The 20,347-nt window shown below is 39.4% G+C and overlaps 1 protein-coding gene across 1 annotated transcript in view; it reads left to right on the forward strand.

Moving 5' to 3' along the window:
- The first annotated feature begins 5,592 nt into the window (after window positions 1-5,592).
- Window positions 5,593-20,347, forward strand: part of EPC1 (enhancer of polycomb homolog 1) — a 111,118-nt gene continuing 96,363 nt past the window's right edge. The window contains exon 1 of the mRNA XM_023511341.1: window positions 5,593-5,897. Within this exon, the coding sequence (XP_023367109.1) occupies window positions 5,895-5,897 (3 nt within the window). The 5' untranslated portion in view covers window positions 5,593-5,894. The remainder of the gene's footprint in view (window positions 5,898-20,347) is intronic.

Raw genomic sequence — 20,347 nt, forward strand, 5'->3', positions numbered from 1 at the left:
ATCGTAAAACTACAATCCTAATTATTTCACAACGTGGTTTGTTTGGAGATTCCTATTACTAGCACAGCTCATTCAAGGGATTATACATCATTGATTTCACATAACTGCTTTTTAAATTTTTCTAAGTCTTAGCTCTAAGAAATTGAACATGTTATTTCTGCCCATGTGCATGTAGGATTTTGGTATGCTAACAACCAGTTACTAAATTGAAAAAGAATAGCTGTTTTTATTCCAATTATATTAAATTCGAGATCTAATAATGCTTTGCTTTGTTTGTCAAAAAAAGAAATGTTGAACCTCGTTCAACTGATATAACATGTGATGTTTTTTGAATCAAATATAACACAATCAAAACCAGGCACACTAGCTCATGCCTGTAACCTAGCAACTTTGGGAGGCCAAGGCAGGAAGACTACTTGAGGCCAGGAGTTCGAGACCAGCCTGAGCCACATAGCAAGACCCCCATCTCTATAACAAAATAGAAAAATTAGCCTGGTGTGTGGCATCTGCCTGTAGTCCCAGCCACTCAGGAGGCTAAGGCAGGAGGATCCCTATAGCCTAGGAGTCCAAGGCCCATGTGCTGCAAGCTGGGCGACAGAATGAGACTCTTTCTTAAAACAAAGAAACACTCCCCTCCCCATCAGCACTACTAAAGAAAACCCAAAAATGGAGGGAAATAGTTGCCTATATTTCTCCTCCTCATTTTATCAGCAATATTTATGATCTTAGACAACTGTCTCTGGTTCAGATTTATTTATGAACTAAGACACAATCGATGACTACATTAATGAAATGTGGATTTTTAAAAATACCAAAACTGTGTGATATAGCTACGTAAACTCAAAACTATTGGCCTGGAGTCCATAGCTCAGTGGTTAGGGCACTGGCCACATACATCAAGGCTGGAGGGTTCGAACCTGGCCCAGGTGTGCTAAACAACAATGACAACTGCAACAACAATAACAAAAAATATCCTGGCATTGTGGTGGACACCTGTAGTCCCAGCTACTTGGGAGGCTGAGCCAAGAGAATCGCTTAAGGCTTGGCACCTGTAGCTCAACCGGCTAAGGCACCAGCCACGTACACCTAAGGTGGCAGGTTCGAATCCAGCCCGGACCTGCCAAACAACAATGACGGCTGCAACCAAAAAAAAAAAAGGCGTTGTGGCGGGCGCCTGTGGTCCCAGCTACTTGGGAGGCGGAGGCAGGAGACTCGCTTGAGCCCAGGAGTTGGAGTTTGCTGTGAGCTGTAATGCCACGGCACTCTACCCAGGGGGACAGCTTGAGGCTCTGTCTCAAAAAAAAAAAAAAAAGGAAAGAGAATCACTTAAGCCCAAGAGCTTGAGGTTGCTGTGAGCTGGGACACCATGGAACTCTACCAAGGGTGACATAGTGAAACTCTGTCTCAAAAAAAATTAGCATTGAAGTTTGTTTTTTTTTCCTTCACTTTACTGTAGCCTCTCTGGACCTTGTATTATTATCAAAACCTCTAAAATCTCAAATTGCGAAATGCTGTTCTCTGTCTTTAATTCATTTGCTTAGATATGGAACTCCTTTCTGTGGTTTGCAAACCTCTGCAGGAGACCACTCCTACCTACATTTCTGACTTTGTCTGATGCCACTTTCCCTTTATATATACTGAGACCACACTGTCCTCATTTGCCTTCCTGGAATAGGCCAAGTTCCATTCTGCTGCAGGGCCTTATCACTTTTAACCTCTTCCCACTCTGCTCTTTCTCAAATTTGGCTCCTTCTCATCCTACAAGCCTAGCTTAAATGTCACCTGCTCTGTGAGAACCTCCTGGCCAGTCATGGTGGTTCACGCCTGTAATCCTGGCACTCTGGGAGGCCAAGGCAGGTGCATTGCTTGTGCTCAGAAGTTCGAGACCAGCCTAAGCCAGAGCAAGACTCTGTCTCTACTAAAAATAGAAAGAAAAAAAAAAAAACTGAGGCAGGAGGATCGCTTGAGCCCAGGAGTCTGAGGTTGCCATGAGCTATGATGACACCCTACCCAAGGCAATAGAGGGAGACTGTCCCCCCCAAAAAAGGGAAGATTATCACCTTATTTGTGTGTTTCTCTGCCTGTTATTGTCTTCCAAGTCTGTTTCTTTAATAGCACTTGTCATAATTTACAGTAATACACAGTTGATTCGTGAACAGCACAGCTTTGAACCACACGGGTCTACTTGTACATGATTCTTTTTAATAAAAGTTACACCAAATGTGCCTGCTTCTTGTGCCTCCCCTTGGACCTCTGTGTCCCCTGCCCCGAGACAGCAACGCCAACCCCAGCTCTTCCTCCTCCCTTTCCTCCTCCGCTACTGAAAGTGAAGAAACAGGATGAAGACCATTAAAATAATGATATGCTGCCACTTAATAAGTAAATACATTTTCTCTTCCTTATGATTTATTAATATTTTCCTCCAGCTTACTTTGTTGTAAGAATATAGTATGTATTAAGTGTATACTATATATATCATACAGAAGATGTGTTCATAGACTATGTAATCAGTAAGGTCAACAGTAGGCTATGAGTAATTCCTTTTTTGGCGAGTCAAAAGTTATCTGCAAATTTTCAACTGCATGAAGGGCTGACACCCCCAGCCCCCACACTGGTCAAAGGTCAACTGTGTTTGCTTGCTTGTTACTAGATTATGAATTTCATGAAGGAGGAGGTAGAACTATCTGCTTGTTCATGAATATATATGTAGCACCAAGCCTCATGCCTCCCACATTTGAAGTTTCAACAACTATTTGAATAAACAAAACAAGAATTATTTAGCCTGTGTCTTTCTGTGACCAAACATTTCACTCTACATTTTACCTTTACCAAAACAAACAAAAATAAAAACAAACCTCTCCCCCAAACCACCAAAAAGCCCTGAAATCATGTATATCATGAATATGGTCTCAAAAACTTCAAGGAAAATTCTCCCATAGGAAAAGATGCAATCAAAAATATGCATATTGGCTCGGCGCCTGTGACTCAACTGGCTAAGGTGCCAGCCACATACACCTAAGGTGGCGGGTTCGAATCCCCAGCCCGGGCCCGCCAAACAACAATGATGGCTGCAACCAAAAAATGGCCAGGCGCTGTGGCGGGCGCCTGTAGTCCCAGCTACTTGGGAGGCTGAGGCAGGAGACTCGCTTGAGCCCAGGAGTTGGAGGTTGCTGTGAGCTGTGAGGCCATGGCACTGTACCCAGGGGGAATAACTTGAGACTCTATCTCAAAAAAAAAAAAAAAATGCATATTATGCAAAGTGCACAGAATAATCTATAGATTAAAAAGTATGTGTATGTGTATATTGTGAATTAAAATAAAATCTTAAGGCTATCCCCTCAACGGCTGGCTGACTGGACCCTTTCTTGACCAAGAGGAGCCCTAAAACTGAGTTGCTAGCCCTGAGAAAGATCAGACATGCTTTATCATGCCCCCTCTCCTTCTTAGAGATGTCCTTTGTGACTCACTAACAGGCCTAAGGCTATGCAAGACCTACTTGTAGGTCCTCAATACCAAACCACTTAGTCCCTCTGATACTTTGTCTCTAATTAACACACCCTTTATCTTGAGCATTCCTTTTTGCTGACTCCTGGCCTTTTATACAGAGCCTGACTCTTTCCAGCCAATTGTCAGCTAAAGAATCTTTAAACCCACCTATAACCTATAAGCTCCTTACTTCCAGGTGCCCCACCTTTTGGGACCAAACCACTGTGTGTCTTCCATGTATTTCTGATCTATGATCTCGCCTGTAACCCCTATCTCCCTAAAATGTATAAAACCAAACTGTAACCCCAACACCTCAGGTCCACTTGCTCAGCCCCTTTTGGGTGTGGCTCCAGGTCATGGTCCTCAAATTTGGCTCAGAATAATGGACGTGTGTATATCTAAATAGTGTCCTTATAATGATTGTTCATTAAATATATCTGAATCCAAGTCTACCAGATTGTCTACTTCAGCTGACCGTCGAACAGGGCAGCAGATGTGGCCCAGAGAGAGGTCTCGCTCAGATTCTGTCTAAATTAGTCTAGGCCCGTAGCTGCAGGTGACCTGTCCGGCAAAAGTTCAAGGAGGTCTGTCTAAATACATAGTTAAGTTCTACCTCCTGGTTTGGACAGACCCTATTTTACTCTGGGCATCCTATAATTGGTAATATCTTTTCATCTCAGAATGTCCTGTTTTAGATAATGAATTATATACCTATCCTCTGTTCTAGCTATAACTTTGAAGCATATTCCCTATTAAATGCCACGCAGGATAACAGACCAAAGTACGTATGAGAGAGAGAGAAAGAGAGCTGAAGAATTAAGGCAATTCCCCACCTCTTTCTTCCACCAATTCCTTTAAATGCCATCCTATCCTTGGCTCATTAGAAATTTAGCTGGCAAAGAATTTTAGGCTGGATGCGTTCAATTAACACATACGTGCAGGATTTGACACATTTCAATATTTGCTGACTTTACATTTGCAATCAATCAAAGTGTTGCATTCGTTTTCAATGTTTTTAAGTTTTAGACGTCGCCCTTCTTTCAAAGCCCAGTGGCAACCACCAAATAAATACCTGACTCAGCTCCCAACGAGAGACAGAGCATCAAATTTCCCAGCCCACTTAATTTGAAAGCCTGCCAAGATAGGTGAAAGACCTTATAAATATGTAAAGCAGGAAGTTCAAATTACAGTCAAGTAAATCTCTAGTGATTGATGTTCTTTTCAAAACAATTTTTAAAATACGAATAAAAGGCAGCCCCTTTCTAAGACCCCCTTAGCAAAAAAGGTTTTCCCCGAGTTCAGACTCCACAATGTGCTTTCAGTACGGTATTTACTTTGGATTTTTACCACTTCCTGGAGTCCGGGAGGAGGCACAGTGGGAGGATCCAGAAAAACTCAGTACCACAGCCATTTTGTTTGTAAGGCAGAGTGGTAGAATTCTGTCAGCCCGAGAAGGTTTTTGAAACACAGTTTTTAAAGGGGGGGCGGAGGGCGGGGAGCGGGAGTCCGCCTATTGTTTTCCTGTGCCCACCAAATTCATCCTTTGCTGTCGCCTCTAGGCACCGATGGTAGTTACGATGGCTCACGAATGATATTTTTCTTCTCCAGGCATTCATGATCTCGGGAGCTAAAGGAGTCATGAATTTGCTTCCAGGATGACTGGCTTCTTTGGCTTACCTTCACCACGTCCGATCCAAAAAGGAAAAAAAAATACATATATCTAATTTGGGTGAAAATAGTTTTTCAATGGCCACCTCTGCATCCAGATTCGACCTCGACGTTTTTGCACATGATAGAACCATTTGCTTAAAAGGAAAACATTCTGTGTGTGTTGGGGGCAGGGGGGGTTGCCCACATACAAGAAGCAAGCATGTGCCTAAGGATGTTCCAAGAGCCTTTTCCCCCGTGCTAACAGGCAGTCGTGGGGGCTATTGTTTTGCAGTGTCACTTAAGAGCGAGCTTAGACTTTTGTCATTTGGGTGGCTGTGCTTTTAAAAGCCCAGTGTAAAATGGCACACACACTGCATTTTTTTCCGAGCTGCAGGAGGCGGGGGCAGCGGGGGATAGAGCAGTCTGTAGGACACTGCCCTCCCAGCCAATCAGCGCGCGCCTGCTTGCCATCGCAAAGTTGTTAACCCCAGAGTCTTCTAGCTGCCGCTGCCTCCTCTGCTTTTAATCTTCCGTGGATATTTCTCCGATTTTTCCCAAACGCCCTCAGATCCTGGGGGAAGCCACCCCATTCAACCGCCGATCATGGAGGAAAGTCTTACTTTTCCTTCGCCCACTATTTTGAAGATGTTGGAAGACCCATATGCTGCCTGGAGGCTGTTGTTTCTAGGGACCCAAGTCTCCAGCCTATATTGTTACAATTTTTTTTCAAGAAACTGCCTTCTTCTTTGCCTACCCGAATGGTAAGTTTGTGATTTTAAACGCTGATGTCATTTAAGTCTTGGAACGAGCCGCCAGATGAGAAAGGATTTTCATTGTGTTTCTTCTAACAAAATCAATCTTTGTATTTTTTTTTTTTTTTTCCTTCTTTAGCTTTGATCTCTGCACGTTGCACCTAATCTTGTCTGGATAATTTTTACCGAAGGGCAAAAAAGAAAAAAAGAATAGTTTTTTTTTTTTTTCTCATTGTTAAGGCTATATACTTATAATATGTATAATACTTTAATTACTGTGAACTACAGAGGAACTCAGATATTTCAAGATGGACTTGTTTTGTGCCAGCAATGTTGGTAATGCCAAATATGTTCATATCCTCTTTATAAAAATTATGTATTGCCTAATTTGTCCAGGACTAAATTATCAGAAGGCTAACTATGGATGTAGTTTTAAAAAAATAGACCTATTGTGGTTCTCTTGATGGATTACTTGGATACAAACTACAGGAAAGCTGCCCTTGGTATAATGAAGGTGGAGGTTGACATAACCCGGTTTATATTAAGTTATGGCTGTTACCAAATAGTGGATCTTTTATTTGCTGATCAGATCTAAACTTGTAGTCTATAATATTATTTCTTTGACTCTCTTCATTAGATAATCTGTGCAAATCTATCTTGTTCTTCTCCAAAAGGTACATTTGGGAGACATTTTGTAATTTTGGGCATTTTTCTAATTTTTTTTTTTTCTTTTTTGCACACGGTGGGAGATCTTTTTTGTTTTGCATTGATCTGTGTTGGTGGCGCTGTAGTGCTCCTCAACAATTTATGTCAGTTTCACTAAAAGAAAAAAGGAAGAAAAAAAAAGAGGTGGGGCAAGATTTGATCTATTCTCTTATCCCTTTATTTTCTTCAAGAAAGTTCAATTTGGTCAGTAGAAATATTTCGTTGTGTTTTTTAAATGTTTTCTGTGAACTGTGAACTATGGTGAGAGCAGACATGTCGTCACAACCAGTCCAGGGAACATTGGGGAGAGGCATGCAGTTTGCAGTTGGGTTTTATCTGATCTGATTTATTATCTCTATCTCAGAATTCTTCAATAATCAACAGCCAATTTTTCCTCTCTTTCCTCAGTAGCATTTTGTATTTTCCTTCTATTACAAATCACACGCCTTCGTCAGTTTTCAATTTCATAAAACATTTGAGTTTTAGTTCCCTCAACATTGTAAAAGTTGAATTTCATTTCGAACCGAGGGATTTCTCAAATAACTGTTCCAAGTTGCTCCTGAGGATTTTCTAGTAGTGTGTCAGAAAATAACGCCTACTTTTATTGCATTGTTGATTGACTTAATTTTGAAACGGTATTAAAATTGAATTTATAGGTAGCCTTGTTTCAAAAAGAGCAAATGTTTTGGAATTAGGTAATTTTTCAGGCCTATGAACACGATTTCTTTTAGCTTTAAATTTTTGATATTCATATATCTAAATGCTGTATTATATCATTTCCATCTTTGTTCTTATTGAGAGTTATCTGATTAGAGAATATGAGATTTAGGCCCAAAGCCTCCTAAGAACAAAAATGTGTTACAATATGACATAGCTCTTACTGGGCTCTGTAAACATTTTAGTTGTTTATGAAGGTAGTAGTATGTCCTTAGTTCAAAAAGAAAGTGGGAGGAATTAGTAATTGGACCTTAGAACACATTATTTTGCCAAATGTAATAAAAACCACTGAAATAGTGCCCTAGACTACTTTTCTATATGAAGGAATAGATTATTTCTTGAAAAAGTAAACATTTCAGGAATATCATTTAGCGTTTTTATTGACTTTGAAATACATAAATACTCATTTCTCTATTGGATCATTTAACATTTTGATGCAAAAGAATGTGTGAAAATGACTAGTGATAGTATTTATGATTCTGTGTCCCTGTAATCTATCTGTATCTCTCTTTCCTTGAACTTTAAAAATAATTATGTATTATGCCTATTTTGTGCATACGACGCTATACAAATTTGAAAATGTTCACCACAACATTTTTGTCTCCTTGTAACGTGTGAATGTTCCATCAAGACTGATTTTTGACATTATAGATTATTTATAGAATGGACTACTGCAGGTGTAACTATCTTATCTAACCCTCTAGTTATTCGGGAGAGTTTAGTTCTCTGAAGTTGATCTACCAAATTAAATATACTTTTCAACACAATTATTACTGAGATATTCTGCATATACTCAGAGCGGTGATATTTTTCTTTTTATTTAATCTCTGAAAATTAAAAATGTTTGTACAACGTAGCCCCCTTTTTAAAAACAAACTGGTGTTAGGAAGTCCATATGTAGCTATGCAATGCTCTTTGTTCTCCTACGTGATTGCCTATTACATCATTGATTATGAAGTAACTCATATAGTTAAAGCTTCACTCTTTAAAACCATCCACAGATATTTATATTAAAGAGGTTCTTTTATACGTGCCCTTTACATCACTCTGTAAGCAAGGAGATTTAAATCTATGAGGCAAAAGCAATTCACTGTTTTATATTATTCTCCATTTTAAAATCCACCTTGAGCTTCCTTGTAGCTCTTGATTCCTTGGCCATTAATTTTTTTTAATTGGTAACATTTTAATAGGCATTCAGTTCATGAGTTTGGGGTGATTATGATTAGAAGTGTTATAATAAACTATGCTTTTATCATAACAAATCCTTTATTTATTCCATGTAGCATATAGAAAACTAACTCAGTTTTTCATGGTAGCAGATGCTAGACGATGGACAATAAAATATTATTTTTAAATAATCCCCAAATGTCATTTCAGGCAACAATTAAGAACTACTTTCATTCTCGCATCGGATTTTATCAGAGATAGCAGCAAGTAGCAAAATTGGCTGTATGAAAATGTCATATCATTTTTTCATCCAGCCCATCCCTCTGATGGAGGGAGGGGCTAAGGAGTAGTGAAAGGACCAGAAAACAGGTTGCAGAAAGAAGAAATGATTCCAAAGCCATGGAAAATGTGTAAATTAAATTCAACACAATGAACAATGTCCGAAAAACAAAAGTGTGCTTGAAATTATGGAACTTGGTCAGCAACAGAAATGAACTGAAAATTGTATTAAGACCCGTAATGAACTCATGGAATGTCCCAATTTATTAATTTGTAGTCATTAGTATTGCTAAAGATCGAAGAAATTTCAGGGTAGCCAAACCCATTAGGTAATGGGGAATGGTAGGACGAGATAACAAAGGGAAGAAACATTTAGAGATACTTAGATGACCTAATAGAAAATGCTGAAAATACTAGCCAGGCTTAATCTAATCTACCTTGGAATGAACTTTTTTAGGAGCAGGAAGAATTTTACCTCTGAAGCCAAGTTTAATACAGACCTGAAATTGTACTATATGTTTCCAATTGTGCCTACTTCTGGGCCGTATTTACCTCTGGTTCCTAGACATATTGCTAGGACTCTGCTATATCCATAAGACTATGCAGATACACTACTGTCCTCAGTGTGGTTTTTTGCAAAGAGAAGGGGAAAATAGTGCACAAAATGGGTGTTTGTGTGATGACTTTGTTTTTGATCTTTCCAAAATGATTCTCAAATGGAGAATCTAAAGGCCAATAAAGCCAAGATTTATGCTTTCACCAAAATGGTTTCCTTATGACGAAGATAAAGGAGTAGTTTATGCTTGATTTGTTGAACAATCATTTTTATCTGAGGGTTTATTTATCCTAGATTCCCCCCCAATCTATTATGTGTTGTTGTGATAAGATGCTAGGATATACCATTAAGAAAAAGAGACAAGGATTCCTGCTCTAACTGGAGTTTATAGTCCAAAATGGTACAAAGTTGTAAAGGTATTTTTTTTTTTTTTTTTTTTTGAGACAGAGCCTCAAGCTGTCCCCCTGGGTAGAGTGCCATGGCATTACAGCTCACAGCAACCTCCAACTCCTGGGCTCAAGCGAGTCTCCTGCCTCAGCCTCCCAAGTAGCTGGGACCACAGGCGCCCGCCACAACGCCCGGCTATTTTTGGGTTGCAGCCATCATTGTTGTTTGGCGGGTTCAGGCTAGGGATTCGAACCCACCACCTTAGGTGTACATGGCTGGCGCCTTAGCCAGTTGGGCTATAGGCGCGAGCCTGTAAAGTTATTTTAAATCTAAGGTCTTAGATGTGTGAGGTTTCCATTTGGGAATGAAGGCCAGCTAAAATTTCTGGAGTAAACAATATTTTCAACTAAATCTATTAATATAGGATTTGACACCTATTCTTCCATTGAAGGACCATTATTTAGGCACCAAACATTCACATAAGGGGGGGGGATCACTCTTAAACTTTAGACATAGCCCAAGTAGATGCTATATAAATGGTTACTTAATGTAAATTCCTATTGCAAGGAATAGGTGGTAGGAGTTTGGGGCATGTCCCTGTGAGGTCTATTTGATGAAAACCTTTTAAAAAACATAATAGAGCCTTATTTTGTATATTTTGGTCATGTCCATGAAATAAATATCCATGTAAATAAAAACTGAAAAGATAAAGCAGGGAAATAGTATTAAAGTGTTATTGTAGAACTAAAATTTTTTTTTAAATCTTCTGTAATAATTTCTAGTGATATATACAGTGGATATTTAAAAAATAAAAACATTTTAATTTATGAAGACAATATGATTAGACATTTAGCTAATGGCTAATTAGTTAAACACATGAGTTATGGAGCAGGAAATTGAGACTGATGTTCTTTTTATACAGATGAATCAGAGGAGAAGGAACTATTTATTAAAGATTCTCCATATGTGGTTTAGGATGATCTCAGGAATAAAGCCATCAAATTATTTTGTCAAAGAGCCAATTAATCTATACTTACATCACTGAGTTTCCTTTCATTCCAACGTAGAACCCTACTGATAATGGCAAAAAAATGAGGACATTTATTTTTCCAACTAATTAGTGTTCAGAAAGGAAGTCAGTTCTAGGTTTTGTCCAGTAAACAGCTCAACATTGTCATCAACCTTGGTGGGTTCCGTACCTTTACATTGCCATGATGTCGGCAGTGTTGTTCCTCATAGGCCCATAACAGCTGCTGCAGATCCAGGCATCACATCCTAATACTAAAGTTTCCAAAGAGAGGAGAGTTCCTCTTACTCATTGTTTTATAAGGGAATAAATCCTGCTCCAGAAGCCGTCCAGCATACTGTTCCTTATAGCTCATTGGCTGGGTTCATAGGGCACACTCATACCTAAACCAGTCACTGACAAGGAAATTGAAATGACCCTGGTTGGTTTGGCCAGAGGAGAGTGCATAAAAGGGTGCTGAGTATCTGGTGCTCAATATCATTAGCTCTTATTTAGTCTGTATAAACTTTAACAGTTTTGTGTACATATCCTTGAACGATCAAACATTAATATCTGTTTTCATGATGACTAGACTGGTCACTGGTGGGCTACTTTAAAACACAATAACAGGAACATTTAATTAGGACTCACTCTGTTGTTTAGGCTCTAGCCTAAATGCTACTTCTACAATACTATCTCTTTAAATCCTTTAACAAAGTTTGAAGATAGGATAATTATTATACCCATTATACAGATGAGGAAATGAGGCATAGAGAAGTTTACACACCTGAGGCTTGGCCCACATCACACTGTAAATGAGAAAGCTAAGGTTTGAACTTGGTTTGAAATCAGAAACTATGTACTCACTCCCTCTTCTTTATCATACATGAGCTATTTGTCAATTGGTGTTCTGTAAATTGACATGTACTTTGAGAGTAACATATGGTACTGCTGTTGAATCTTCTAGTGAATTTACTATTTTGTAAATCTAATAATCAGGCTTATATATCTGACATTTGCTATCTTACATTTGCTTCAGGTCCACTTGTATTACAACTCTTCTTCTCAGGAACATCTCATGAAATTCTTTCAGAAATTGAATATTTACAGGGGGAAAAATATCAGAGACTAGAGATTCGGGATGGCCTTGTTGAAGTGGATAAATTCATCATTTGTAACATTAGGCCCAAATGAAATTGACTTCTATTTCACAACTTACAAGGCCAATTTTAGGTACTGAAATGTTTTGGTCTTTATCAACTTTGGGATAAATATCCTTCTGCGACATCTGCCGGGACGAAGGGGAGATTTGTTGTACTCTAGATCAGTGGATCTCAAACTTTATTGTGCCCTAGAATCGCCTGGATGGCTTACTAAAACCGATCGCTGGACCCCACCCTGAGAGTTCCTGGTTTGGTAGGTCTATGGTAGGGCTTGAGAATTTGCATTTCTAACAAGTTCCCAGATTAGTTAATGCTTCTAATCCAGAGGCCACCCTTTAACACTTTGAAAAGCCACTTGAGAGAACCCAGTGATATCTGCCACGATAAATATTTTTGCTCTGAAGTATGGATCACAAACTTTTTAAGAGGTATCATTTAGTATTTGGCAAATATAATGAATAAATAGACATCATAATATTAAACAGGGTGGTCAGGCCTCCTGGAAAAAGTGGCCTGAAAGGAGGTTCTTCTTTGGACTCAGCATTAATATCATATTTGAGATTTACTTGCCAACCATCCATACATGCACATTTTTTTTTTACTTTTTTTGTTTGTTTGTTTGTTTTTTGCAGTTTTAGGCCAGGGCTGGGTTTGAACCTCCGGCATGTGGGGCCATCGCCCTACTCCTTTGAGCCACAGGCGCCGCCCTTGACTTTTCTTTTTAAATAGCAACCTATACTTTATGAGCAATTTTTAAAAATAGAATTTAGCTTTGCTCAATAGCAAGTCCCATCTGAAAAAGGCTTCTGTGTCCTAGACATTTTTTTCTGGTTTTTCTCAAGACTTTATCCCACCAACCACTAACGCCCCAGATTCGTTAATAGGACATAGTATCCATGAGACTGAGAGAGGGAGGCTGCCATGCCAATGACCTATATTTAGCTCTGAAACTCAGGCCGCTCCTCCAGTCCACTGGAAACTCTCCATCCTCCAAGACAGAGGTCACAACCCCCCGTTGAAAACACTATACTATGCCAAGGAGTGAAGAGGACCTTTTCCAAGGGTTTAATTGCTTTACTGCTCCATTATTAAGCTATGAGACTTGAGAAATGTTTAGTTCTGAAGGCCTTTGCTCATTTTTCAAGAAATGAATTGCCAACATTAATGAGAAAAGTACCCCAGCAGATTCAGTATCCTTGCTATTCCCTGAAGCCTATATAAGCTTCATGCTATCTTTCCATCCCCCTTGAAGGTCAAGAAGCTTGTATGAAGTGCCCCAAAGAGGCATGAGTAGTAAATTAGGGCTTGTGGGATCCAGTATCACAGAGTCATTCAGCACCTATTTCATAATAGAATCAGATCGCTTAATATGGCCTAAAACTTCGGAACTGTGCTGTCCAATGTTGTAGTCACTAGCCACAGGTGGCTATGTATATTTAAATTTGAATTAATTTAAAAATTCAGTTCCTTAGTCACACTGTCCACATTTCAAGTGGCCCATTGCTACCTACATCTGGCTCATAGTTACCATAATGGACAGCACAGATTTATGGAAAATTTCTGTGAGTGCAGAAAGTTATATCAAATAGTGGTGGTCCAGAACATCCCTGGGTCCTTCCGACCAGGGCAGGCTTACACTCTTATGCCAACAGTTCTCCACTCTACCTGTAGGTAAACTCAATCGGAAACTTAAAAACAAGATGCTGGCCAGATTTGGCTCACACCTGTAATCCTAGCACTCTGGTAAACCAGCATGGGTGGATTTCTTGAGCTTAAAAGTTTAACACCAGCTTGAGCAACAGTGAGACCCCTGTCTCTACTAAAACTAGCCAGGCATGGTGGTGCACGCTTGTAGTCCTAGCTACTGGGGAGGTTCAGGCAAGAGGATTGCTCAAGCCCAAGAGTTTGAGGTTGCTGTGAGTTATGATGATGCCATGGCACTCCACCCAGGACAACAGAGTGAGACTTGGTCTCAAACAAAACCAAAATGCCTGTGCCCCATCCTAAGAGATCTTCATTTAATAGGTCTAAATGGAATCTTGGTATAAGTATTTTCCACAAGCTGTCCGTGGGATTCTAATATGCAGCTAGGGTTGCTAAATTACATGAGCAGCCTAATGGATATTGAAGGAAGCCACGAAACCAAAAATTGGGGAGGATCAGTAGACTGGTCCTGTTATTTCTTTGCAGCTTTCGAAAGCTGCAGTCCATTTCTTAAGCACTGAAGAAGGCCTGAACCTACATGAAAAATAATGAGACAGTCAAACCAGTTCTGGTGAGTAGAGCAATTAAGTTGTCAGCCTAATGAGCTCAAACTTTGGCTGGAAGAAAGAGAGCGCTACAACGACTCTTTGGTTATGAGTTCCCGGTGCCCTTCAGAGGGAGTCTTGTATATTGAAAGGCTATTCAGAAATTATTTTGAATTTCAAAAATTACATAAGTAAAATTTATTTAGTTTACATATTTAACAGTAGTTCTTCCTTCTGTTTTTAAGTTTAGTTTGTAAATTTTATTTTCTTTGTGAATCTTGCTAATTTCACAAATCATGGTCCTTTAAATAATATCTGATCTGATTTGCAGCATTATTTAACTAACCACCTCCCAACTTTCTAAACTGAATTTATAGATTTACTACATATGATTGCCTTCTTTGGCACTTGGTAATATTTTCAAAAAGATCTGATGGATATATCTTCTAAATATGGTGATTCTTACATTCTTTTTTTTTTTTTTTTCTTGCAGTTTTTGGCTGGGGCTGGGTTTGAACCTGCCACCTCCGGCATATGGGGCCGGTGCCCTCCTCCTTTGAGCCACAGGCACCACCCTCTTACATTCTTTTTAATCTTTCAGTACTACATGTAAACTTACTGGGAGTTCTACTTAAAAGGCTAATCAGCTGACCTTTTACTTTACTAGTTCCAATATTCTTGAACAGTGCAATTATTTCCACCAAGAAACATAACTATGCTTTCAACAAGATGTTCTAAACTGTTCTGGGATTAAAATATGCTTACATGGGCTGGGCATGGTGGCTCACATCTGTAATCCTAGCACGCTGGGAGGCTGAGGTGGGTGGATTGCTTGAGCTCAGGAGTTCGAGACCAGCCTGAGCAAGAGCGAGACCCCATCTCTACAAGAACAAGGAAGACTAGCAGGACAGTGATGGGCTCCTGTGGTCCCAGCTACGTGGGGGGGAGGCTGAGGCAGGAGGATCTCTTGAGCCCAAGAGTTTGAATTTGCTGTGAGCTAGGTCAGCACTCTACCCAGGGCAACGGAGTGAGACTCTGTCTCAAAAAAAAAGAAAAGAAAAAAATGCTTACATGTTAAAATGACAGTTATGCCCTACCAATTTGGGGCGTAGCCTTCCCAAGTAAATTGTTGATCTGCTTCTCAGTTTGTTGATCTTTCTTGATGAGCAGAGGTTTTGGTTGGAGCACAACTAGGTCCTTATCTGAGACACCGATGGGATATTCTCAGTCTTATTTATGTTCCCTGTATTTGACTCCTTATTTTTTTTTTGAAACAGGGTCTCATATTCACTGTATTTGAGAAAAGGGTATTCTCAAGGCCTACTTGAAGATGTTGAGACACATCTTTACTTATTTTCATGTCACATTGGAATCTGTGATCCCCAGACAAGTAGCTACATCAATTGACAAATAGTTGGATTTTGCCCTTCTTTATCTTTGAGGATAAGTAACTGTCTTTTACATCTAAATCTAGAGACCTTTGAACTTGGCAGTCACATTCTGTCTTGCAAGACCATCAACTCTTGCACCTTATACAGATAACTTGACTGAATCTCCCTTGTGGTTTTCACTGGCTATGTGGTCTCAATTCAAAGGGTAATTCTATTGACAATGTTGTTCTTTGTTTTTGTTTTGAGACAGAGTCTCACTCTGTTGCCCTGGGTAGAGTGCTGTGGTATCATCATAGTTCACAACAACCTCAAACTCCTGGGCTCAAGCAATCCTTGTGCCTCAGCCTCCCAAATAGCTGGGACTACAGGCACCTGCCACAATGCCTGGCTAGTTTTTCTATTTTCAATAGAGAGGGTCTTGCTCTTGCTCAGGCTGGTCTCAAACTCTAGAACTCAAGGGATCCTCCAGCTTCTGCCTCCCAGAGTGCTAGGATAGTAGGCGCTACACCTGGCCTATTGACAAGATTTTTTAACTTCCAGAATTGACAGATCTGTTTTTAGTTCCTAGCTCTGCCTTTTACTACCTGATAACTTTGAGCCAGTTCCTTAATTGTCCAGACCCTCCAGTTTCCTCTTCTATATTACAAGGTAATAATACTTCACCTCACCAGGCTGTTGTGAGAATATAATGAATTAACTCATTCAAGTGCCTAGAATAGTGCCAGGTTTGCCATTAGTACTCAAGATGTGCTCTAAGTTCATTGGTTCATAAGCACGGCTGATTTTCAGAGATCAAAATAGGCCCTACACAGTATGATGGGAATTAAAAGGATCACCCCATTCAGGTGTATGGATTTTGCAGTATCAAAGAGGCTCCCTTTACTTCTCCGGGGACCGTGTTACAAATCAATGAGTCAGATAGCCTTTCCAAGAATTAGGTTTCTTTATTATCTGCTTTTCACTCATTAGATAAACCTTTATCGAACTTCTACTACATTAAACAAAAAAACCCCACTGTGCTGAGCCTTAAAGGATTAAAGAGAGAACAGAAAAAGAGAAGCATGTGGGAGTTGTAGTAAATAAACTTCATGGAGAAGACAGCTGTAGACTGGAGCCTTGAAGGACCAGTGGACTTTCCACATATACTAGGTATCCCAAAAGTCACCCATAAAGTTGCCCTACTTGGGGGAAAATGGAAAATTGTAGCTAAATGTACCTTTATTTACAAAATATTCCCCACAAGGGCACCTCTTTGTAAAATTTTGTAATGACTATTTTGTCAATGCATTTTTAGCTACAATTTCCCAGTATATGGTGACATCGTGGGTGACTTTGGGGACACCTGGTAGAAAACTGAGAGAAGCTATTCCAGGTAGAGAAAGCAGTGTGAGGGGAACGTAAGGCCAGGAAGGGAGAAAACACGTGACATCTGGGGACATAGCTTGAAGTCCAGTGGGGACAGAGAGTAGCCCTAACGTGCAGGGATTGCAAAGTAGGAGAGAGGTGGCTCATCATCGCAGCTTGGAACCAGGAGAGAGAAGGATTGGAACCCCAAATAGGGAATCTGGGTATCAGTCACTGCCCATAGAACACCAGTTCGAATGCTTAACTGGCCGAAAAGTGGTAAAGGCATAAATAGGAGAGATCTACCTCTTTCTTATATTATTCTCTTAAGCCATTGGCTTTGTGGATGAAAACTCCAGGGGTCTGGATTTCTGGCCAGGTACGTTTGTACCCCGAGAGTAAAGAGAAGTAGAAAAAGATGAAAGTTTGGGATAATTTTCAGTAAGTGTGGACACTGGGCAGCAGGGGGCAGCATGAGGGCACCAAAGAGTTGAAAGAACACAGATTTGATTATGTAACGCTGCTTGCCAATTATGAATTTACATTAACAAGGCTGCTTAGATTAGTGACAGTATTCTTTTTCCCCCCAAATGAATAGAAATTAACAGAGAAAAAGAAAAAATAACAGCTGCACTCTATGAGGCCGGCACACGGCAGAATGGAAATGCTGTTTATGTGAGAGGATAGATGATATGTAGCAATTCCTTTCAAATTGATAGGAACTCAGAGTTCAAAGCACTTGTGTAGGTTTCAGCTGGAAAACACATCTTTATATGGCTTTAAGATTTTGCATTTTTTTAAGTATACAAGTTCAGCAACGCTATGTTGAAGGACCTAGTGAGAAAGTAGAGAAATGCTTGAAAATAAACTTGAGGTTAAATCATGAATCAAATAAAAAAACTTACTGTACATTTTATTTGTACAGTACCCATATATTTGTACATACCAAATATATGGAATTTTAAATATTAGGTTTCTCTGATTATGAGATTCTTTGGACTTTCATATGAAATGCTTTCTTTATATCTGAAATTCAAAACTACACTAAATCATATTAATATTTTTCTGATGAAATTCAGTTCTTCCTGTTTCGAAAATTAGTGATGTTAAGAGTGGAAAATCAGAAACTCTCTCTCTTTTTTTTTTTTTAAAGCTCTGGAATTGGCCATTTTATTTATCTCACCATGTCATTCTTTGTAGAGTGCTGTGGCATCACAGCTCATAGCAACCTCAAACTCCTGTACTCAAGCAATTCTCTTGCCTCAACCTCCCAAGTACCTGGGACTACAGGTGCCCACAACAACAACACCTGGTCATTTTTTTGTTGCAGTTGTCATTGTTGTTTAGCTAGTCTGAGCCAGGTTTGAACCAGCCACCCTCAGTGTATGTGGCTGGGTCCATAACCACTGTGCTACGGGCGCCGAGCCAAATTGGCCATTTTAAATGCTACATTATACTCACCAGAAATCTCTCACCTGTGTAACAAAGATGGCATCACATGGCTTCATGCACTGCACACTTAGGGAGTAACCTTTCTTTTTTCCTCCATGATCTTCTCAATCTCTATCACACGTTTTGGAAAGTTGTGTGTGGGTTGCCCTTGGTGTGTTGCTTTATTTCCTATATTTCACCATATTATAAATAATTATTTCCATTTGCTAATAGAATACACCCTACTTGTCATTTTAAATGGCCAAATAAATTGAGGGCTGACTATCCCATGATTATTGAATATTGATTTCCAGTTTTATTAAGGAGAATCTGAAATGATGAATAAAATTTTAGCTTAAGCTAGTTAATATAAAAATTAGTTCTTCAATGTCATGAAAAGAGATGAAAATAGATCACTTTGTAATTTATGAAACATTCCCTATATATTTTATTTTAATCATTTATAAATCTAGGAGTATAAAGATATCAAATTATTTTAAATTTTACCTTTCAAACCAGAATATATGTAAGTTAAGGGCAATAATATCTTTTTCATTCGTATATCCCAGGGTTCAAAATACAATGCTTGTAGAAAGCGAAACAACTTAGAAAAACTTATCACAGAATATAAAACATAATCAAGATTTTTCGTTTATTTGCTTGTTGGTTTTGTTTTCTTTTTGAGACAGGGTCTAGCTCTGTCTCCCTGGCTAGAGGGCAGTAGTATCATCATAGCTCACTGCAACCTCAAACTCCTGGGCTCAAGCAATTCTCCTGCCTCTGCCTTCCAAGTAGCCAGGACTGAAGGCCCACACCACCACGTGCAGCTACATTTTTTTATTCTTTATAGAGACAAGGTCTTGCCATTGCCCAGGCTGGCTTCAATGTCTGGCTTCAAGTGGCTCTCCCATCCGGCCTTCCAAAGTGCTAGTATTACAGACATGATCCACAGTACCAGGTCTCATATTCAAGTTTTTTGATGTAGACTTAAATGTCTTCACTTCATATTTGCATCAGTTGTTAAACTGGTTAAAGCTTTACTATTATTATTGTTATTCTTGTTATCTGGTATTTTTCTCAGTGCCTAGACAATATTATTGTGTTAATTATTTTAATTTTTATTTTTTGTAGAGACAGAGTCTCACTTTTATCGCCCTTGGTAGAGTGCTGTGGTGTCACACAGCTCACAGCAACCTCCAACTCCTGGGCTTAGGCGATTCTCTTGCCGCAGCCTCCCGAGTAGCTGGGACTACAGGCACCCACCACAATGCCCAGCTATTTTTTTGTATAATTAATTATTTTTATTAAATCATAACTTTGTACATTGATGCATTTATGGGGTTCAGGGTACTGCTTCGATATACAGTGTGAAATGTTTACATTGAACCAAGTAACACATCCATCACAACTATACTCAGGCTATTTTTTTGTTGTTGCCGTTTGCCCGGGGCCGGGTTCAAACCCACCACCTTCAGTATATGGGGCCCGCCCCAGTTTTCTTAATTTCTTGTAGAGAAACTTCATGCATTTTTCCAGTGAGGAGATCAGACTCATTACAGATCTTTTATTACTAGGCAATCATTTTGATCATTTCTGCTTGAGCTTTTATTTTCAAGTTCTCATCTTTACTTTCATATTAATTCTGAGTCTATATTTTCCAGTTTGATGATATATTTGTACAAGTTCCTCAAATCACTATTCGACCCCATTTATAGCAAACCTACTTCTGTGAAATCATCCTATAGGAATCTTTTGTTCTTGGTTTCAGGGTCAAGCATTACTAAGGAGTAATAGACCATCATCTCTTTGATTTAGTCATTAAAATCACTCTCCCTAGGGCCTATCTCCCGGAATTGTATTTCCTCTTATAATCCTCTTAAGTGCTTTCTACACTGTGTAAACTTATGGTCAGGAAATACTAAAGGCATAGTTTCTTTAGCAATCACCTATCTCTAAGTAAATTATCTGGCTTGGCGCCTATAGCTCAACCGGCTAAGGTGCCAGCCACGTACACCTAAGGTGGCAGGTTCGAATCCCCAGCCCGGACCCGCCAAACAACAATGA

Source organism: Otolemur garnettii, unplaced genomic scaffold (assembly GCF_000181295.1).
Source record: "Otolemur garnettii isolate 467f Iridium unplaced genomic scaffold, OtoGar3 scaffold00019, whole genome shotgun sequence".
NCBI lineage: Eukaryota > Metazoa > Chordata > Mammalia > Primates > Galagidae > Otolemur > Otolemur garnettii.